General features: G+C 33.2%; 1 protein-coding gene across 1 annotated transcript in view; it reads left to right on the top strand.

Annotated features, from left to right (window-relative positions):
* Positions 1-24,192, top strand: part of URI1 (URI1 prefoldin like chaperone) — an 87,721-nt gene that overhangs the window by 22,535 nt on the left and 40,994 nt on the right. Inside the window, exons 2-4 of the mRNA XM_045988623.1 lie at positions 5,322-5,356; positions 18,243-18,321; positions 19,383-19,518. Of these exons, the coding sequence (XP_045844579.1) occupies positions 5,322-5,356; positions 18,243-18,321; positions 19,383-19,518 (250 nt within the window). The remainder of the gene's footprint in view (positions 1-5,321; positions 5,357-18,242; positions 18,322-19,382; positions 19,519-24,192) is intronic.

The following is a 24,192-nucleotide window of genomic DNA, read 5'->3' on the forward strand; positions in this document are numbered from 1 at the left end:
CCCATAACTCACTGGGCTTTCAGCCAGTACGGTTAGAGTTTCCTGGATTCCTAATTCAAATAACCCTAAAAAACAGAACCCTCCACACATCAAGGTCTTCATTTTTAGGCATATTGCTGGATGTAGATGTTACCAGTGTTTGATATTTCCGTTGTGACAAACCTTTATCTTTACCAACTATTACCTTTACCAAGTATCTTTATACTTGGTACTGTGAGTAATAACTGAAAGGAAAAGAAAGAACCCTAATTTGTAGCTAGAACTATGAAGGAATGGAATGTACAATACCAAAGTATGTTAGACGTAATCTAATATTTGTGTATAAAGAGACTGGGTTCGAATGTGAGAAGTGCGTTAGAAGCTTGTGTAGGTGAAAATTGGGCTAAATGTAAAAGTAAGAATTAAGATGATTATTTTGATTCCGTCCTAACTATGTTTTTGAATAAGGACATTTGAATGTTCTAAAAAGTGGTTCTGTATAGTTGGAGTTAAATTTTTGGTAGTTTTGTTATTTTTGATTTTCAGCATATTTAGAAAGTAAATTTATTTAAAATTTTTATGTAGAAATACCCAGTTCATTGCAGTTTATTATTTGTTGCAATTTCCTTTTTAAGAACCAGTAGTCAATTCCTTCTTTGCAGAGTCTTATTAAGAAGGCTTGTATTATTTTACTAATTTTTTAAAAAGATTTTATTTATTCATTTGAGAGAATGAGCCATGGGGAGGGACAGAGGTGGGGAGAGAGAGAGAAGCAGACTCCCCGCTGAGCAGGGAGACTGATGGGGGCTTCATCCCAAGACCCAGAGATCATGAATTGAGCTGAAGGCAGAGGCTTAACCCACCGAGCCACCCAGGCGTCCCTAATATCTTACTAATTTTGTTGAAGTACGCTTTTTGTATACTTTGCCAATGACTTTCAGATGTCTGTGTAATTAACTGACAATATGTTTTTGGAAAAATTATTTTCAACTTTTTAAGTAATTGTCAGATAACAGTGCCTGTGTACTATCCATTGGTTTTAGCCACCACTGATACTATTTTTTTTAATTCAGCAGCTTTAAATCCCAAAATTGTACAATCTGTCAGAAGACAGTCTAATAAGAGAAGCAAACTGTATAAATTTAGACAGCTCTGATTAATACAGTCCTCAGATTATTTTCTGTATATGAATCTGTAGAGGGAGAATTTGAAATCGAAATACAGTTGGGGGGGTTTAGAAATAAAATGGAACATTTTTGAGAGAAGTATCATTTGAGACTTAAGCAAAGTTACCCTTCTAGGCTTTCTGTTCCAGTCTGATTTTAATGTGGCACTGTTATTTAACAGAGAAAACTCATGGGTTGATGCCCCCTTGTGGTCTCTTACCAAAATAAATAGCACAAATGGAAATAAATAATGAAGATCTTAATACATGTTAAATCATTCATTCCTTATAAAATAATTTTTAGAAAGTTTCTTCTGAGGAAAAACAGCAAAGGAATTATTATTCCACATATAGTTTATTGGCTTTAAAATTTGTCAAATATTACTTTAACCTTTTGCAACAGAATTTGCATGTATGTTAGCTAGACACTGACATAAAGAAAAAGAGGTTGTTGGTTTTGTTGTCCACTGCTGTCATCCTGGGCATCTAACAGTCCTAAGTACTTCAAAAGTATGACGAGATGTGGTAGTAATTAGAGGGCTAGCGTGTCCTTCCCCCCACACCCCCAACTCCCAGTGCACACAAAGAAATGGGGCTTGGGAAATCTGTTTATATTTAGTGACTTGACCTAAAAAGGCCAGGAGCTGTTGGAAGAAATGAGGGTTTTTATTAGCCAGTTGGTGAATTTAAGCTTATTTGCTTTTGCTAACATTGGTAAGGTCTTCTTTGTGTATAAGTGTGGGTTTGTGGATGAAGTGGAGAAGTAGCAGCAGCAGTCATTGTTTTAAAAAAGAAAGACCAAAGATGCAAATAGCTGCTTTGCTTCTGTCACCCAGTAAGATGCATGATGGTTGGAGGTAGTCCAATCCAGTGAATACGGGCTTTGAGATTAGATAGTCCCGGTTAGCTAGACTCGGTTCTAAAACTGATTATTTCTCTTACCAGTTCCTGGGCGATTGCATAATATTGGATAAGGTACTTAAATTTTGAACACAGGTTTTGGAGAGGTCAAAAACCTGCCTTTACTGATTTTCATCCTATGAAGTCTTGGCATATACCATTGTTACTACTTTTCAGGGTAAGGGCACTTTTGAACTGCAAAGCACACCATGGACTTTCTTACTACTGGGCTGTTGGTGAAGACTTATGATAAAATGTATCTTAAAAAGTGGTAAATCAGCTCATAGACCTTTTTCTTTACCGTGGACTTTAATGCTGTACTATTGTGTAAGCACATATTTTATTTATAAATTCCTGGCTCTAAATGCTATTATATCACATTCAAGAATTTACTAGGTCAGCCGCTACCTTCGGCTCAGGTCATGATCTCAGGGTCCTGGAATCGAGCCCCGCATCAGGCTCTCTGCTCTACAGGGAGCCTGCTTCCTCCTCTCTCTCTGCCTGCCTCTCTGCCTACTTGTGATCTCTCTCTGTCAAATAAATAAATAAAATCTTAAAAAAAAAAAAAAAAGAATTTACTAGGTCAATTATTTTAATTGTTGGAGCCTACTAATCAATTTTTTAAAAATGATTCAATAAGATTTTTTCTTCAGGAGTAACAGTTGCATGTTTTGACAGGTTTAACTTAAAAAACTATTATTGCTCCATAGCCATCTTATTAAAAAGCTTCTGTGAAGGACAACAAAGTAATGAAATGTTTTTCTGTTGTTTTGCTTTGTTCTTTCAAGGGTTTCTTATAGAACCAGGTTCATTTTATTTATTTAATACTTGAATTAATCTGAGTCAATTTTCAGAAGAAGTAAGATTATTTGGACTTATTTAACTTAATAGAAAAATTAGATTTTTTTAACCCATTCAGATTCAGTTGGAATCATCAGATTTTTCTTTTTTCTAAAATTTTCCTTGGCAGCTACAGTTTTAGAAATTTACCAATATTTTATTTTGAATAATTTGCTTCAAAACAGAGGAAAACTAGAATGATCTCTCAAAATATCAGTACAACTGCTTGGATTTAAAGGTTTTTGGAAGTAAGTGGGATATTTAACTCATGTAAACAAAGGTAACTGTAGCCTTATCAGAAGGCTGCGATAGGTATTATACCTGCCTCTCTCACCTTTTCCTTTATTTCTCTGACTCTTAAAATATGGAGCCTGTACCTTTGATTTTGCCTAACTGGATAACTCTAATACCTGTATGTAACTAATAATAAGACTTTAGTGTAAGACAATATTTTGGTGGTTAAAATTCCTGTTATAAATTATGAAATGGATTTTTGTTTTATCCTTGAATGTCTGTTCTTGGGAGACTATTTTAGGAAAGAAAGAGGGTGAGGGTGATGGTGGAGTGGGGGAAAGATAGCTAAAACAAAGTGGAGACTAGACCATGGGGGGTGATGGCCAGAACACATGCCATTCTACTAGAGACTTGTTTTTTAAACATAAAAAGCATATGTGCCAAATTTACATATTTACTAATTAAAAAGCCTTCCTGGAAACATTAAGTAGACTATCCTCTATAACCTTTAACACTGTCACTAATGGATATTGCTTAGAAAATTTCATCGAAGGTCCTTTAAATAATGTAAATGATTATGAATATGTAACTAGTTAATATGCAGCTACGAAAGGATTATCATGTAGAGGTTAATGAACATTCTGCTCTTATGGTTTGCAGGGCTTTTCTTTTTGTGCTTTTGGCTCACTTCATGCTTGGAAACACATGCATTGGGATTGGAAAGCATCCTGACTGTTTTTTGGGTCTCATCTTTTAATGGGGTTGTTAAAGAGGAACTTTATGAAAAGGATTTCATAAAGATTTTTTTCTTTTTCAATTTACATTTAATTCTGTTTGTCTATTTTGTAATTACTGCCAAATCAGAAACAGTGAAATGGATTGATGTAGTTTTAGCCTGGTTCTTCCAGATGTAAAGTCAGTACTCTATTATATATTACCACTGTTATTAAGTGTTGCTATGTGATTGATACTTACTGAGAGATCTTCATTCTAAAATGGACTTTTTATGCTGCGTTAATGTGTAGTATGGTTGGGTATCTGATTACAGCATGTATTTTGGTACAGGATTGCTGCCTAAGTATTTAAAATGTACCAAAGGAGGACATTTATTTCAGGAATTAAATGTTATAATAGGAATTTAGTGACAGCACCCCCACTCCCCCCCCCCCCAAAAAAAAAGTCTTGTGATTTTTGGGTGAAACATTGAGCAAGAGAGACAAGAGACAATATTGGTGTTTAGAGTGGTGAACTGAAGCAGTGTGTTTCAAACCAGATAATGCTGCTGTCTTTCTCACATGGCCTTGTATTGAGCATTTTGGCTTGTATCCCTTAGTTTCTCTGTCTCTAAAATGGTGTTACAGTATTTGAGATTATTGTTTAAAATTTTTAGTAATGGGCAATTTAAAAACAATTAGTAATCTCTGAAAACAGTGTTGTTTTTTAAATTACCATTCAAGGGTTTCTTTTCTTCGTTGGTTAGTGTTGTTCTTTTTTCTTTCCCCAGCATTTTTAGAATCTGCTGAAATATCTTTAAGGAAAACAAATAAGTTTTGCCCTCAATTTTATTGTTTTAGTAATTTAAACATAGTTTAAACTGGCTATTAAGTGCTTAAAATTTTATCATAATTCACTAAGGGAACAAATGGGCTGTTCAGAGCATCTCTTTATCCCAAGTATTTCTTCTTGAAAATGTTAGTAGAAAAATATCACTGAACTCATTTTTAATGCGTCAGAATAAAAATTACAGGTGAAAACATTTGGAGATATACTGACAAAATAAAATATTTTTACTACTGTAATTTTTTTTTTTAGTGATGAAACGTGAACGTTGCATTGTTTTTTGTTATTTATAACATTTGCGTATTCTACAAAATATGTAACATTGAAAGCAGGTCTGTAGATTGTACAAAATACTAGTTATCTTATATCATATGTCACCTAATAGTTATGAAGCGGGTTTTGTAGCAAAGTATGAATCGGAAGGCTGTAATTTGTTCTGCAGTTATCAGCCTGCATTAGGGGGTTATGATAAAGTGTGCTGCTTAAAAACTAACAGTCACATCTCTGTGCATTTGACAAATAAAAATGTATACTGAGATGCTATTAAATCTGTAAAGCCACTGTTCTAGTTTTCTGATACACTGATTTTGTAGCTTTGTGTATAGCCCATTTTTTCATGAGTAGTTATCTGTTTTCATGACAGGTGGTCACTAACTGCCAAGAGAAAATCCAGCATTGGTGAGTGAAAGATGGTTTTATATTATTTCTGAAATACTGATGGGGTCATCTCTTTGTATTTAAATGAAGTGTGTATTATTTTTTTGTAACCTGTAATTGAATTCTTCTAGTAATCTCCATTTTGAATGCTTTGATACTAATTTATATTGTCCTTCACTGTTTACTGAATTACGTGTTCCCTGATTTCCTGAAATTGTGTCACCATTTGTGTTTATTCTAATTGCCTTCTTTTTTCTTTTCTTTTCTTTTTTTCAAATTAGAATAATATTAATATCATTATGAGGTGGAGACTGAGACATTTTTGAACCCGGCTAATCACAGAGAGCTCTATTTGGGGAATATTCTTATATTTGCGGTAGAATAATAATTGGAATCAGTTGTTTTAAAATAATGATGGAAATATCCACATTTCCCTGAAGTTTGAAAAATCTAATTAATTGCCTGCTTCCCAGAGCTTTCTTTATGGACTGCACTTTTTCTAGAGTATAGAGAGAAAGAAAGCATATCTATTTTAATGTGCTAATCTTTAGTTAAATAGGACAATGCTTGGTAAATAACACACTTCCCTAAGTCTTCTGAGGAAAACACTCAATGTAATGGTGAATAAAATCTTACATTATGAGTTGTCATGAGGTATAGCTGTTGATCTTACAGATATCAAATTACAATATATCCATGCTGTGTTTACGAAGATTTTACTGAGAGAACAACAGGAGCTGTCTTGATTATTGTCTGCAGGGTTATTGCAAAATCATGGTAACTGCCCCTTTAGTGGTGAGATTAAACCTTTGGTTATACACCATCAAGCATATAATATTTTAAATTTATTTAAGAGGCTTTTTCTTCATGCCTGAGAGATCTCCAAGGAAATAATTTATAGTTAGTGTATATCAAATGTTTTTTGGTTTAAATGCATATAGGCTGCAAGCAGTGGATAAGAGTGAAAATCGGTTCAATCTGTACACATCATCTTATTAAATTCTGACTGTTGGCTTGCAGAAAATAATCTAAAACTAATAATATCCACTTTATAAATAAAAATTCAGGGACTTCATTAATTTTCAGTAAATGCAGTGTTGTAGTTGCATCTACTGGTAGTGTAAGTCTGTCAACATTTCCATGATGGACATTCACTCTTTTCATTACACATTCAGTCCAGGTTAAAACTTGAAATGCAGGTACTTGGCCAAAGAATTAACCATTCCTCCTCAACCATCCATCTTGTGCTAATTTAGCTAAAGTGATCCATTTTACAAATAATTCCAGAGGAAGTTTTATTCGCGTGGACTTCTCTCTCTTGATTTGGTAAGGAATTCAGGAAATCAGTAAGGTTGGATTCACTAAGAACAGATACTAATTGAAGCAGATGTGTGAATAACTTGCTTCTGGTTTGTTTTACAAGATTCTTTCCCTGTTAGAATGAAAACTCTTTAAGGCCAAGGGGCATGTTTTCTTTTTTTTTTTTTTTTTTTTTTTTTTTTTAGCTACAGCACCTCCTACTGTGTTTGGCATATTATAGGCACTTAATAAATGTTTGAATAGATGAAGACCATATATATATATATAATTATATATAACATTTTAGTTTGCAGATACTGTAGCAATGTCCAAGTCTGGTAACCACTGACAAACAGAAATGTGACATTTATTTCAGAGCAGATTCATGTTGACTCTCAATCTCAGTTTCCAGTTTTCCAAAGCTTTCCAAACTATAGAAGCTTAGGTATTTACCGACAAGTGTCTTAAAGTAATACAATACCTTATTTCTACTTCAAAAAATTAAAATAATTTTTCCAGTTGAAATTTGCCTTTTCCTCTGAATCATTCCTAATAGGGCTGAGGAAACAGACTTTTCTGTTTGTTTTTAATGAGGATCTGATATTGCTAGACTCTAAATGGCCAGTGAACTCACCGATTTATTATATTAAAAAAACTGAAACCAAAGTATCTCCATTCCTCTGGAAGCCAGGAAATAGATAGCTATTTGGGAATGTTGTGGAATTCTCGTGATATTTTTATTCTGTTAATTCCACAAACAGTGACTGAGTTCCTACCATATGCCAGTGTTATGTTGCTGTTTGGAATTGAACGACCCTGCCGTGGAGGAATTCATAGTCCGACACTAAACAGGGAAATCACAATAATTTTGTGCTATTTACAGAGAGCTGGGAAGCAAGAACAGAAGCTGTTAACGCTTCTTAAGGCTGTTTTTCTTACACACTTCTTTTAAAAGCATGTTGCTTTTCAGTTTTCTTTAGGCCTTGGTTTTAGCCTAGTCTAAAATACAATTCATATAGCTAAGCTCCCTTCTTCGTGGGATACATATCAATATATTAAGGGAGAGCAACATAGATGATTTTTTTAAAATGCTTTCTTACGCTAGTGATGTTTATACTTGTTTGGGCAGTTTTAAAGCATTCTTTTAAGGGACAAGTAATGAATATTGTAGGCTTCCAAAACGAGATATATATATATATATATATATATATATATATATATATATATATATTTTTTTTTTTTTTTTTTTTAATGTAGGGCAGAACTAAAAATATTTATGGAAAAGTTGGAGTAAAAATGGCCTGGGGCAAATAGGATCTGCCCAAAAAAACTCTTCCAGAAAATTAATTCAAATTCCAGAACTTTGGTAAACTAGAACCATTTATAGTATTTGTGTAGTTAATAACAGATAATAAGGAAAGGTTTGAGCCTAATAGTTGAGAATCTGAACAACATTTAGAGCTAATAGTGGTTTTCAATTTGGTGAAGATTAAAAAAAAATTTAAATACAACTTTTTTTTTCCTTAAAATCCTTTTTACTTATCTCAGGAAATAAGGTATTATAAAATCCACACACTATTTTCTTATTAAAATATGGATGTACTTCCTACTGTTTAACCCACTGGGGCCTGATTATTCTGTTTATAGATTACCTGTAATTTTTTATCTTTTTAATTCTTCCCTAAAGAGCATGGGATTCAGAGTCACACATCTGTATTTGAATCCTATCATTTACTAACTATAACCTTGGGTGAATTCCTGAGATTCTCAGTTTTCTCCTTGTAAAGTGACAATGATACTACTTAACTTGAAGATCCAGTGAGATAATGTCTATAGAACACCCAGGCTGACGCTCAATAAATATTAATTGTAGCTCCGAAATCTCTTGAAAATTTTAATTATCAGATGAATAAAGAAAACAAGAAAAACCTACCAAAGCTTTGTAAATATTCCTGAATATTTTGTATTCATGCCATTATCTTATTTTACCATGATGGAGAGATGACTTTCTAAGCAGTATTGTTAAAGCTTTACATTAATGTTTTTAGATAACTTGTTATTATGAAGAATTTCAAACAAAAGGTGACTCTATTGTGAATCCACATGTACCCATCACTCAGCCTCAGTAATTATCAACTTGCAGTGTCATCTGAGCTGTTACATTTCAACAGCCTCTCCTACCCTCTTCCCCCACCTACAGCGCTTTTGAAATGAACCTGAAAATGTCCATCTGGAAATATTTCAGTTTGTGTCTTTAAGACATAAAACTTTTAAAAATTTACACTAAAAAATTTAAAATTTGGCAGTATATTTATATAGTTCAAAATTTAGGAAGTTCTGAAGGGTATAAATGGGGTATAGTTTTTCTCCTACCCTTATCCCTCAGTTCTCATTTATCTTTGTAAACAGTGGTTTGTTGGCCAGTTTCTTGTAAATGTTTTCAGAAATTGTTTGCCTGAAGGATATGTTGTATGTGTGTATATGTGTGTATGTATATGTGTGTGTACATGTGAATTCATCCACATGTCTTTATAGATTGTGCTCCCACCCTTTTTGACAAAAATGAAGTCAGACTGTATGCTGCTCATTTAATTCATCCTTGGAGATTGTTCTCAATTATTAGCTCTTATTCTTTATTTCATTTCCATAAATTTCATTGTGTATCAAATGTCTAATTTTTAGAGTTACCAAATAAGATTTGGTACTGATTTTTTAAAAATAAGTAATGGTGACCTTACTAAGACTATTGTTTTATGACTCGAAATTTATCCTTCTTGAGCTGTTATATCCATTATTTATTGTTTCTTAATAAAATTACTCTAAAACTTAATGGCTTAAAACTGCAACCATGTTTTTGTGTGTGTTTGATTCTGTGGATGTGCATATTGATCTTGACTTACCTATGTTCTTGTTCTGCTCCTCTCTTTGGGCTCATTGTGTGGTTGCAGCTTTTTGGTGGCTGGGTCAGCTGGGTTGTCCAAAATGACCTTACCCACAAGTCTGGTGGCTAGTGGGTTGTTAGCTGGGCCTCTCTGTCCATGTGCTCTTCTCCCTGGCTCACTTTACTTGATCTCCGGGCAGCAAAAATGGTAGCTGCAAGGCTACATTGTGTAGGGCAGAGTAGGAAATAGACTCTAGTCGGTAGGAGGAGTGATGAAGAATTTATGGTCATTTTTAATGCATCATAGGTACTTCTATTGTTTATGTCCCACAAGAAAAAAGTTCCATTACTTGTATTGATTTGTGAGAATTTAATGAAATATAGCATATGATGCCTGGCACATACATGTCATATGTCTCTTAGGCATTACTTGTAATCATAAGCTGTATGCAAATGAGTTGTAAAAACTTTACTGTCTTGCTTCCTTCAAATCATCTTAAAAGAGTTTTAAGTAGTAAAGATACCTATGAAATGACGTGAAGCAGACATAAGTGAAAATAAAAAGGCATTTTATATTATTCAGATATTTAATTTTGGAAAGAATAGCTTTAAATTTGGGCATACAAATGCTGAAACACTTGAGCATGTGAATTTATATTTTAATTTTTATTTAAAGTCCAGTTAGTTAACATACAATATAGTATTTGTTTCAGGTGTACAAGTTATAGTGATTCAGCACTTGTATACAACACTCCGTGCTCATCACAACGAGAATTTTGAGAGAGGGATTCTAAAGCAGATACCTGGCATTTTCACTTTTCAAAGGAAAATAGACAAAAAATACTGTATAGAGAAAAAAGAGTAACTAGTTTCTAGTATAGGTTATAGTCAGAGTATATAGAGGGAAATAACCAAGTGAGCATACCTAAATAGTTAAAAAACACAGGTGAAGGTGTTTGTTTGGAATTCTTCTTTGAAGTGAATCAGTGTGGATGGATGGATATGTGTATCTGTCTCTATCTGATGTTTTTTTTTTGTTTTTTTTTTTAAAGATTTTATTTATTTTTTTGACAGAGAGAGATGACAAGTAGGCAGAGAGGCAGGCAGAAAGAGTGAGAGGGAAGCAGGCTCCCTGCTGAGCAGAGAGCCCGATGTGGGACTCGATCCCAGGACCCCGAGATCATGACCCGAGCCGAAGGCAGAGGCTTAAACCACTGAGCCACCCAGGCGCCCCTCTATCTGATGTTTTGAGGGATTCTTTGCCCCACAAAATCACCAGGCTATTTCATTATAGTAGTGCTGTAGTTTGTGGTATATTTCTCATAAATTACCTGAAGCAGGGCTTTTCTGACTTGCCTGCATATACAATAAAATTTGTTTTATTTTATTATGCATAATCTGAAATATTGATTTGCATACCTTTAAAACTTAAAAAAAAATGTTGATAGTGTTGACTTCATGTTTCAGTATTAAGTAAATTTGGAAACCATGTTTTTCAGACTCCCATTTTACTGACCACAAAGTTTTTAGTCACTTGTTTTGTATAGGGCCTTCTGTTCAGGCTTTCTCATTTTATATGATTTTGTGACTCTCACCGTCACCCCCAGTAGAGCAGAGGACAATTTCCAAACCTGAAGATTTTACATGCTTTTATATTTGGAATCTCTGTAGTTACCAAAGTGTCCTTAGGGACAAGGGCAAGAGGGAGGAATAGTATATACAAATCCCCTTCTTTGTTATTTTTAAGTTCCTGCATAGTTTTCTTTTTTTCCTTTTTAAACAGTATGGTATTTTAGTACATGGGTTTGGGAGGTTAAGTAAGTTTTGCAGTTTTTGCATGTGATATTTCAAAGCAAGTTAAGTTGCAAAAGAAAAGGATTCAAGTTGAATGTTCTAAGGATGATATTTTTAAAAACAAAATGTGAATTAGGTTTTTAATTCTTTATCCTGAGTATAAGATAAATACATTATTTAGAAAGGTTGAAGTAAGAAAAGAATAAAGACAAATTTACTTGTAATTCTAAAGAGAAGATAATTTTTCCTCTTTTTAAAACTTTTTGTTTTATTACCTTCAGCTTTTTAATTCTGTATGTGTATTTATGTCACCAAGGTCAAATTGTAAACGCTTGCTTTCTTTTCTTTTTAAAAAAGGTTAATGATTTTTAAGTTGTTTTTAGAATTTGTTGCTTCTAGTAGTCCCCTAGCCTATCATGTTTAATACTAGTTTAATGCTAGTATTAATACTTTATTAATACTTAAGTTTAATACTTAATGCTTTTTTGAAAATGAAATGCAAAATAAATGCATTATAGGGGAATTTTTATAGGGGAATTTTTAAAATAAAATGTGGGGTTTTATAAAAAATTTGTAAGTACATTTCCTCCTTTAGAACATAGTCTTGATTATGTATTTGCGGTGTCCATATACATTGTTTGGTTCACAGTTTCCCACAGTCAGCTTAAATCTAGTGAATATCTGATTTATGCTTTACCTCAGTTTGACTTGGCATACCTAATGACTTTTCATCTCTATTTTGACTGTATTAGGTTTGAAAACTACACCTCCTTATACTTTGAATTTTTAAATTTTCTATTCATTTTAATTTATTTTTTTATAAAAACAAGAGCAGTGTACAATAAAGCTTTCAAGCTCGGAAAAGTACCATGTAAGGGGAAGGTGTCAGTATTCCCAACAGTGCTTGACTGAGAGGCAGACCACTTAGTGATAATCCAGGGTGCTTGTTCTTATTTTGAGATACAGAAGTCTAAATTCTAATATACTAAAGGCAGTGGGTATCAGTGTATTACTAGGGAAAATGTAGGCAGTAAAAAAACTGAGGCATGCGTATGATTTAACATTTTTACTAATTTATATTCAACTCATGACTGAACTGGTGATGGTTTGCCTATTTTTTATTTAAATCAACAGAGTTGAAGGTAATTTTGAGAATTTTACATATTTGATGGGTTTAAAACCAGGATTGCTTGAGGGATCTGAGTGGCTTCTGTTGAAATTATATGCCAGATACTGGGACTTCTTCTCAGGAAAGAATCTAGTGTTTCTATTCAGTTTCTCATGGGTATCAGTGATCATAAAGGTTAGTCATTCATATCAGTGATACGAATCACTGCTCTAAGAAAACAATACAAAAGAGTTTTCTATTTTCTAAAATACATTTTGGAAGTAAAGTGTAGAAAGTTGAAACCACACTTACAAATTAGAATTAAATAGAAATGGCACAATCATTCAAAGCTTGTTGGTTATAAACTTATCACAGCAAAACTCATCTTTTCTGAAAGGCCCCTCCTTTCTGATTTGTCACAGAAATTAGTGTCAGTTGTAGAGAACTCGGAGAATAAAGAAAATTAAAATGACCCATAGACTTTTCCCTGAAGCTGACTGAACTAGGAGGCACATTGGGACATTACTTTCACACTTAGAGTGATGTGTTTTTATATGATTTTTTAAACTTTCTTACTTCAGATTCTCATCTCATTTTATTCTTAGAGTAAAAGAACACTAGTGAGTGAAGAAACAGGTACCCGTGACCACTGACAAGTCTGAAGTCCCATGTACATGTGTGTCAGCAGAGAGCACTAGAAACAGCTCATCTGTCCCAGTTTTGCTGTATATAAACCCGTTGTGACTCTGTTTTCTCATTGTTGAGTTAAATTAAGGAAATCTAGTAGAATGTTAGCTGCATTAATCTCTCTTTGACAATTTTCTTTCATTAACTTTAGAATAATTACAAGTGTTTATATTTAAGTTTGTCTTTGTGTCTATTTCCAGTACAATTTTTTGATGGACTCATGAAAATAAAGAACATGGACTATTTCATCAGTGTCTTCCGATGACACAAATTTCCTAGGTATAGAGTTCAGAAAAAGGAATATGCCACCATGTTGCCTGAATTTTGTCATCAATTTCACTTAATAGTATTTTGCCATGACTGCTTAAAAAAAAGAATAATAGTAATTTAATGCAGAGATATTTTAATTTTTAATGTGTTCCCCTTCTTGCCAAATTTCATTTCCTTCAACAATATGATCTTTCTTTCAAGAACATTTTTATCATTAAATATAACCTTAATTGGGGCACCTGGGTTGCTCAGTGGGTTAAAGCCTCTGCCTTCAGCTCTGGCCATGATCCCAGGATCCCCGGATCGAGCCCCACATCGGCTTCTCTGCTCTGCAGGGAGCCTGCTTCCTCCTCTCTCTCTGCCTGCCTCTCTGCCTGCTTGTGATCTCTGTCTGTCAAATAAATAAAATCTTTAAAAAATATATATATAACCTTAATTATTTATTTAGACTTTTTAAGGGGATTTTGAAAACGAACATCATTCCTTTCTTTAGTAATGAGAATACTTTTCTCTTTACCTATATGTAATCCATGCCTGAATTTAATATTCCTCTATTTTCTTAATGTCAGAGGTAAAAACCCAGGCATCCATCAAGCTAGTGGGTCTTTAACAAAGAAACAATGCAAAGAAATAAAAAAGGCGGGCTATATTTGAGTGATGATCCCTGCAGCATATGGCATAAGGCTTGGTTGCAGAGGAGCAGCTCAATAAATGGTGAATGGAATTGAAACAAAGGTTTTCTTGAATTCTTAACAGGAACTTCTAGAGAGGGTATAATGGATTAAGAATCATTTGTAAATAAGATTATACAGTTAGTTATATTCCAAAATCATTGGATTTTATAATTTCTTAAAAACTTAAATAACTCTGCCTCAGATTAGCCCAGATAGTAATTTGAATGTAAAGCTCATTTCTTTTTTCCTTTTTGATCACCACTTGGTGTTTCTTGCTTTTTTGTTTAGGACATGAGGTAAAGGGAGAGAGAATGATAAGAAATAAAAAAACAAAAACAAATCCACAGGCCTAATGTCAACATTTCTGCCTATTCCAACTTTATTACTTTAAGTTGAAAAATTAGCAAAGTCTTATTTCCATCAGTGATTTAAATTTTATTTCCCTTTTTTATTATTTAAAGGTGAAAATTGGAGACTTTGTTCTTGCCTCAAACTAGAGACATAGAACTTTTTTTTTCTTTACTTTTTTTTTTACAGAGATTGTCTTTACAGACAATCTTTTTTTTTCTTTAAAGAGATTTTCTTTACAGAGATTGTCAGTTGCATTTAAGAAAAGGAATAAAAATACAGTCTTGTTTTCATATTCCCCCATCTCCTTTTTAATATTCTATTATGAAAATCTTCAAACATTCAGAAAAGTTGAAAGAATTGTGCAGGTAAACCTTGACCATGTATCTGTCTTTATCTCAATCATTAATCCATTTTTCCCTGATGCATTTCAAAGTAAGTCGTGGACATCAGTATACTTCACCTGTAAATACTTAAGCAAACACATCATTTTACTTGCTCTCATACTTTTAACAGCTTTTTGAAAATAAGGTGTTTTCCATGGGATCTATCTTGATCTTCATCTTTAAGGTTAAGGCTATAATTTGTATGCTATGTCTATGTCCTTCTTTGCTGCTGCTTTTTAATACAAAAGGTGCTTCTCAGAAGGCATATAGCGTGTGATTAACAAGATTCAAAAGAAGATTGTAAAAGTCTCTTGTATATGACTTACAGCAGTGCTTTAGTTCTCATTTTCTATAAGGAACATTGCATGAAGATACCTGTTGCAAATTACATCTTGTTTATTAGATAACTTTTTAAAATTAAGAGTTGAAGCCTGAACTTAATCTATAAAGATCAAGTATGATCAAGACCTCCAGACAAGGAGGTCTATATGTTATAAGTAAGTAGACTGGAGTGGTTTATCCTAACTATATCTGGGTTTTATTTTCCATTTGAAAAAAAAAAATTAAGCAGTTGCCTCTTTTGACTACATATTTTAATATGACCAAAGTGTCTAAAAATTATGTTTCTGCGTAGTACAACAGAAGAAACATAACTCTTCAAATTTTGGTGCGAATAAAGATCCCCTACTTACCTTCCCCTACTTAGTTCTTAGAATCATATTTGTATTTTCTGCTGCATAGGCTTTGTAATCTTTGACAGGTTTATTTATTTAATCCCTGAATATTAGAGGAACTATTTCAAGACAGACAAATTCTTTGACCAAGGTGTTTGATCCTGCAAATTTCCAGTAGTGGAATCTTTGTGGAGAGAGTTTCTCAAGCTGTTATTTCTCCTAGAGACACTGCTTGGCTCCTGCTTCCCTCCCTTCAAAAAGGACTTCTGGATGGGCTACACTTTAAATTATCTTTCTTTCCTTTGCTTCTATATTTTTAGAAAAATCAGAATTTAGAAATAGCAACTCTGATCTTAAATCATTCTCCAGTATGTCCACATTTTTGTTCTAAGAGAATTAGTGATAAGTTTAAAACTGATCATAGTTGATTTGGAATACTGACATTGATCTCTTGTATTACCTCTGGTTGAATCTCCTATTCTTCTCTTACAAAAGAGGTGTTTTGTTAGGGAAGTCTCCTTTTCCCCAGTGTAGTTACCAAAATAAGACATACTGAATGCTAACTTTAATACTATTTTTAAAAAAGATTTTATTTATTTATTTGAGAGAGAGAACGAGAGAGAGCATGAGAGAAGAAAGGTCAGCGGGAGAAGCAGACTCCGTGATGAGTAGGGAGCCCCATGTGGGACTCGATCCTGGGACTCCAGGATCATGAACTGAGCGGAAGGCATTCGCCTAACCAATTGAGCCACCCAGGTGCCCCCTACTAGCTTTGTAACAATCACAGGAACATTTAGGTATCTAAGCTGATGTATAGTCCTTGGGCATTTTCTGAATTACTTATCTAAAACATACAAACTGTTAGTGTTCTGTAGATTTAATAATGAGTGTTTACTGTGTGCAGGCATTGCACCAAATCAGTTCTTTATGGACAGTATCCCATTTATTGCACACACCAACCCTATCTCCAAAAGCCCCCTAAATGTAACATTTAGCTATACTAGTCTTTCAACAGTTGTGCTCTTTTTATCAAATTGAATGCATTTAACATAATGGAATCTTAACTTAGTGGGCAGTAGTCTTTCTTGAAAATTTTAGAATGGTGTTTTTTGATAGTCTATGGAAACAGGGGTATCAGCTACTCAGTGTAGATGTACATTGCTAAACCCTTTATATTTCTTTCTCTTGAACCTGTGAGATAGGCATTATTCCAGTTTTACCACTGAGGTTACTAAGATGAGGGTTAATTTTTGTATGTTAAGTGGTGGAGCTGGGATTCCCCTTCTGGTCTGACTTCAAAGCCTTGCTCTTTCTGCTGCACAGCTCTGTGCATAAAGTTTTTTAAACCAATTTATTCTCATAAAAATGTATCCAGAAAGATAATATTTCTCCCTTAAGTAAATAGAATAGACACTTTATGTTTATCAAAAAGGATTTGGAGGGGACCTTTTACAAAAGTCCTTGAACGCTAGGAAATAAAAAGTCTTGCTTCAAAGAACACAGGCCAGAAGACCTAGGTTAAATTCACTGCTTGCATCTTTTATGATGGAGGACGTCTGATTTCTCTTAAATGCGTGGTTTTTCCATCTTCTTTCTGCTTTCTTTTTTGAGTGAGGAAAAAACTGATAAGTGACATTTACTGCAGGAATATTTTTAGGATAAATAACAGTGTATTTGTGAAATTCCTTGATATTCTTAAGAGTAAATGAGATAATTTTTATTAATTATGCTCCTCTTGCTTTAGGGGTGGTAAGGAGTAAACTGAACCTATTCCATGATGTTTATAGCACAGCCATTTTTGTTATCTGGAGAACGATTATCTATGTTGTAATTTATTCTAATTTCAGTTTGGCAATATCTACATGTTTTTTTAAATTACTTGCTGAATTGGTGAGTTTTGTTTTTGTTACTTATTTTAAACCAACAACACCCTTTTGCTTTAAAAAAATTTCAGTGCGCTGGTTTAGCCTGCAGCTTACACCCTAGCAAGAAATGCTTACGAAACCTAATTTTCAGAGAAGACTTGAAAACAAGCATCTGCATGAAGGACTATTCATTTCCAGCAGGTGTAAGAACTGAGTGCATAGTGTGGAAACATATGACCATCCCTGCTCCTACAGAATACCTTTTGGTTATTTGAAATTAATTTATTAGGTGGCTCTGTCTTGATACAACATGAAACAGGCTCCAAAGCCAAATCGAAATGCTTTTTTGTATTACCTCTACCTAATTTCTTCTAGCTCCTCATTGGTTCTCTCTTACTGTAATCACATTAATATGAATAACTGTGGGGTTATTCCACATTTTTCAGCTTTAACTTTTCTAAGGACTGAACTCTCTCATCCAATTTTGTGTTCAAATTTTGTTTTCATGATTTCTGCTGTGCAGCCAGTGTTTATTCATCCACAAGCTTTATTAAATCTAGTCTTCTTTCATCTTAAGTTCCTGTTTCCCTCTAAACATCAGGCCCTCCCTCAGTAACTCCTTTAATTTCCAAATTTTATTTAGTTCAGATGATCTTGTACATTACAAAACACTGGTTCTGAAGATGTGTGTTCTAATTCTAAAACCAAAGTCCTTCAGAGTCTTAAACTTTTTGAAAAATGTATGGTTGAATAATGCCACTGCCAAACTTGGTAAACACAGGATTTTAAAATTAAAAAATACTTTAATATTTAAATTGCTAAAATTGGGCTTTTGATTAGTTTGGCTTTTGATACATAGTCTACTCAAGGAATTGTTAATTTGTTTATTCATTTAGTATTTGCTATTTTTTTTTTCAATAGGAAGAAGGTAGATAATGACTATAATGCCCTGCAAGAAAGACTCAGTACCTTGCCTGATAAGTTGTCATATAATATCATGGTATGTGTGGTGTGTTGCTTTTAAAGTAGTGTGTTGTTTACATATTAACTGGAAAGTGATGGTTCTTTGCTTTATATATATTGATTCACAAATTGCCAAGCTAATAGATAGTAACTGAAAACTACCATAGCAAGGAAAGTTTGTTTTGTTTTACTTTATAATAATCCACTAATTGTTGTAATAGTTGGTATTTGCTTCTTTTTTCAGATTTATATTAAGTTATCACATTATAGAGACAGAAATGGCATAAATGTTAGCACAAAATTTGACAAATTTGGTATGCAAATTTACTGTGTTAGAAAACTGTAATTAAGACAGAAATATGGCACTTAGTCGTTTCCTGTTAGCCAGAGCAGGAATAGATCATAATGTATAATTCACGAATTACACCCTAGAACATTGATTTTATATAAAAAGGTACTGCTAATTTTTGTCTGAATGATCTTCATATCGACATAGTGCTCTATTCGTGAGCCCTGGATTAGATTTTTTCATTGCTTGAATATTTTTTTCATAAGACTTTGTTCTTAATTACAGTAGCTCAAATGTTTGGTAAATGTATTGTTCTTTATTATACTAACCCAAATATTTTATAAAATTTGTAGATTCATTAAAGCTATTTATTTGTTAATTCCAACTTTGTTAAAAAATAGCTATTTTATTGGAAATAATTTTCAGGTTTTTTAATCAGAGATATTCTTTATTAACTTAATATTTCATTGCTAGTTTGCTTTCATTTAGATTTATGAATGAACACGAAGTATCAACATTCAGAGACAGTGCTAATTTCTCTGAAAACTATACGTAAATGTGCTGATTCTTTTCCTGTTTTAAATCGATTTATTAACGTGAAGCAATTTTCTCTAGGTTTTCTTAGTGAAATTTTAATGTGAAATTTCTATGAAATTGACATTTTTTCTTAGTTGATAAAAAGGCCTCAACACAACTTTTAATGCTGTTTCTTAAAATGTATTTTTTAGTGTTTTTAATTTTTTGTCTTCTTCCATCCTTATTCCTTCCTTCCTTCCCTCCCTCCCTCCCTTCCTTCCTTTCAATAATAGGTACCATTTGGCCCCTTTGCCTTCATGCCAGGAAAGCTTGTCCATACTAATGAAGTCACTGTTTTACTTGGGGACAATTGGTTTGCAAAGTGCTCAGCAAAGCAAGCTGTGGGCTTAGTCGAGCATCGGAAAGAATGTATGTACCAATTATAAATGATGTATCTTTGCTGGATATGTATGTTTAAAAAGTGCCAAGCTGTTACTAAAAGTACCATCCATGATAATATTAGTCCAGACTCTTTGTGGTTTGGTTGAGTTGTAGGTAGTTTGATAGAACCAACATTTGAGAATGTAAGCTGGAGAATGGAACATCTGGGTTAGAAATATCACCCACATTAGCATGTTTTCAGAAATGACAGAGTGTAAAAGTCCTTAACATGTGATTTTATAGATAGAAGTTGGGAAGACATCAGACTTGGGCTCATTTTATATTTTATAACTGGTTTGTTTAGGTGCTTTCATAGGCTTATTTTTGGTTTTCATACTTTTAGTACATAGAAGAAATTTACTTTTTATTTATTGAACTAAGAGTAGTACCTATTTATAAAAGAGGAAACAGTTTTTAAACATGCTTTTTGGTTTAGAAGAAGTCGTATTTTCATCATAGAGAGAAGGCCAGGTGTGGAGAGATGCTACCCAAAAGAGTGCCCATTTGATTGAGGTAGTTCTTTAAGTTTGTTTATCTGTGATATTATTTGTTGGTGTAGATACATATCCACGTACACATTTTTAGTTGGATGGGCTTGGTTTCGGTTCTAGCTTAGTTACATTTTAAAATTAGGTTTATTTAATATCTGTGTTCTTCTATAATAAAATACTTGAATTGGTAGTATAATATCACCCCTACCTGTTTTTTAATCTTGTAGTTAAATGTGCATTTGAAAATAAATTTTTGAGAATTCTTCTGTATAAATGAGGTCATAAAGATAAAAAAAACAGCTGAGTTTCTACAGCTGAAATTATTTCACTTATACATGTGAGTGGGTACTAGTTAGAGAACTCATTTACTCAGTGAAATTGTGGGATCTATATTTGGACACTCTAATTGCAAATCAGCTCCTATAAGTTTATAATTGATAACATATTTGATCATTTGTGACACTAATCAGAATCTTATTGTTAGGCCTGTATATAATTTCTAGCAATGATAATTCTTTTGGCATTACTATACTAAAATAAGTCATGTACGTTAGAGGAAGAAGAATGAGCATAATTCTTTCTTAAAGGCCTTTCTTAATCGGGAAAGCTTTCTTATTTACTGGGGTAGCTCTGCTGATATGAAATCAGTTCATCGTCTGTTAAAGTTTATTCACTCAGATTTTCATGTGGATATTTCAGCAAAGAAATCTTTAGAGTCAGTTATGACATAATACAGTAACGGGAAAATACTTTTTTTTTTTTAAGATGTATTTATTTTAGAGAGCATGCGCACATGCTTTCAGGTGCGAGAAGGGAAGGGACAAAAGTAGAGGGGGAAAAAGAATCTCAAGCAGACTCCCCACTGAGCATGGACTCCAAAACAAGGTTTGATCACACAACCCCGGTATCATGACCTGAACTGAAATCAAGAGTCAGTCATTCAACCAGCTGAACCACCCAGGCGCCCTGGGAGAATACTTTTAATAGAATAGAAATAGAATTCTTGAATATAGAAGTATTTTTTGGTAGATCACTTTCGATTATTAAAAATGATTTTGGGAAAGAACCAAACATGATGACTTTTGGGAACAGTGTTTATTTAAAATAATTTTCAGAATATGTACCTATAAATTATGTTTGAGAACCTATTATAAATTCTAAAAAGTTGTTTTATTCACCCAGTTTTATACTAATTTTAATAACTAAAGGAATGTTTAGGTATATTGTTATATTTAACATTTATTAAGAAAATTATTTCTCTTAGGGAACAAAATAATATAACAAGTTAAAGGCATACTCCTATCTCACTATTGACAGGGTAATTGGGAAAGATGGAAGGGAGGTTATTGAATGTTTAAAAAGTAGTCAAAATGAAGGACAAAATGGATTTAACACAAGTACACAATGATTCCCAGAGGCGGTGTCTCTGAGGAAGCTGCTTTTTTTTAAGAGTGCCCTATTCTTTGTGCTCATGTCTGGTATTTTTGCCACTTAACATGAATATGACCAGCTTTTTAAAGTTTAAAAAAATTTTTTTAAGGTTATCAGAGTGAAATTGACTTTATTTGGTAACTTCCATGAGTTACAACACAAGTAAAGATTTGTTTAACCACTGCCAGTGTCAGAATATACAATAGGATATAGGATACACTAGTCAGGGTTAACAGGATTACACTGGAAACTCTCTCTCACATAGAATGTGGTCACACCCTACCTCTGCCTGTAAGGCCTGACAGTCACTAAACTGTCTCTATCACTATTAATTTCACCTTTTCCAGAATGTCATATAAATGGAGTCCTATACTACCTACCCTTTTGAGACTGACTTCTTTCATTCAGCATAATGCCTCATCTAAGTTGTTCTGTATATCAAAAGGTCATTCGTTTTTACTGCTGAGTATCGTTCCATTATATGCACATACCCCAGTTTTTCCAACTTCCCCATTGGAGGACATTTGGTTTGCTTTCATTTTCTGAAGTCATGAACAGAGCTGCTATAATAAACCTTTATGTTTTTGTGTTACTATAAATTTTCATCACTGTTGGTAAAAACCTGCAAGTGGGATTGCTCAGTCATATGGTGAGTGCGTTTTCAGTTTTTAAGAAATTTTTGAGCGATTTTCCAAAAACACTGTTGTTTCACATTCTCCCAATCCCAGCAGGGTGTGAGAGTCCTAGTAGCTTTGTATCCTTACTAGCATTTTAGTTTTAAAAATTTAAGCCATTTCAGTAGATGTGTGGCAGTTTCAATTTGCATTTTCCTCGTGGCTAATGATGTTCAGCATTGATTCATATACTTTACTGCCATCTGTGTGTGTATCTGTCCTCTTTGATCTGTTGAAATCTTTTGCCCATTTTTAAAAATTTGGTTGTATTTTTTCTTACTCTTGAGTTTTGAGAATTATTCCTATTTTCTGGATATAAGTCTTTTGTTAAGTATGTGATTTGTAAATATCTTCTCCCAGTATGCTGCTTATCTTTTTAGTCTCTCAACGTTGTATTTCCAGAACAAAAACTTTTAATTTTGAAGTCTAGTTTATTACTTTTTTGTTTTATGGATCATTTGTTTGGTGTCATATGCTTTGCCTATCCTCAGTTCATGAAGATTTTCTCCTGTGTTTTCTTCTATAAAATGTTTATTGTTGAACATTTTGCACTTGGATCTGTGATCCATTTTAAGTTAATTTTTGTATAACGTGTGAGGTTTAGTTCAGGGTGTTCAGTCTTTTTACGTATAGATGCCAGTTTTTCTCAAATCATTTGTTGAAAGTCCTTTCTCCATTCAGTTGCCTTTGCACTTTTGTCAAAAGTGAATTGGTAATCAAAATCACGATGACATACCATTTTATCCCTCCTACAATAGCTATAATAAAATAGACAATAACTTGTATTGGTCAGGTTGTGGAAAATTGCAAGGCTCATATGTTACTGGTGGGAATGTAAATTGGTATAGCCACTTTGGAAAACAGTTTGGAATTTTCCATGAAGTTAAACATTGAGTTATCATCTAGCCGTGTTCCACACCTAGATACTGTTATACCCAAGGGAAAGTAAAAAGAAGCTTGTATGTGAATATTAGTATAATTCATAATAGTCAAAAAATGTAAACAACCGAAAGGTCTATCATCTAGTGAATGGATAAATGTGAATGTTCGGCAAGAAAAAGAAATTACTATAAATGAAAAAAGCCAGCTACAAAAGACTGTATATGATTCCCCTTGTATGAAATATTTAAAATAGGTAAGTACATGAAATGAAAAGTATATTAGTGGTTGCTCAGGACTCGGGGAAGGTATGGGTGACTTAATTTTTTTGAAAAGATTGTATTTGGACATGATACAAAATTTAAAGGATTTTATTGAAAAATAAGTGTCCCTTCTTCTGTCTTTTATCATCCACTTGGCCAACTTGGAGGCATTATTATCAGTATCTTACCATTTTTTGTGTTCACATCTTGTAGACTTAGGCATTCTCAACCCATTATATACATAACCACTCAAATGGTAGCACAATTTTTTTTTTTTTTTTGCATCTTTCTGTCTTCTTTTAATGGCTGCAGAGTGTTATTTGGATATAGTGTAATTTACTGTTTCTTTGGCAATAACCATCCTAAAGATTTTGAATTCCAGTTCTTTAAGGACTTCAGGATGTTTGTTAAGCATTTTTCATGTGCTTATTGGCTATTTGTAGAAAAATTTTTGGAGAGAGGTCAGTTCAAGTCCTTTGCCCATTTTTAAATTGGATTGTCTTTGTCATTGAGTTGTATGAATTCTTATATATTCTGGATATTAGTCCCTTATTTATGATTTGCAAATATTTTCTCCCATTCTTTGGGTTGTCTTTTCACTATATTGATAATGTTCTTTGATGCACTTAAGATTTAAATTTTGATGAAGTCCTGTTTGTCTGTTTTTTTTTTCTTTTGTTGCTTGTACTTTTAGTGTATGTCCAAGAAATCATTGCCAACTCCAATGTCATGAAGCTTTTCCCCTGTGTTTTCTTCTAAGAATTTCAGTTTCAGCTTTCCTTTAGGTCTTTTATACATTTTGAGTTAATTTTTTTGTATATTGTGTAAAGTAAGGGTCCAACTTCATTCTTTTTGCACATGGCTATCCAATGTTTACCTGTGTTGAATGGTTTGACACTGTTATTGAAAATTGTGTGGATATGT

This window comes from Meles meles, chromosome 19 (assembly GCF_922984935.1).
Source record: "Meles meles chromosome 19, mMelMel3.1 paternal haplotype, whole genome shotgun sequence".
Taxonomy (NCBI): Eukaryota; Metazoa; Chordata; class Mammalia; order Carnivora; family Mustelidae; genus Meles; species Meles meles.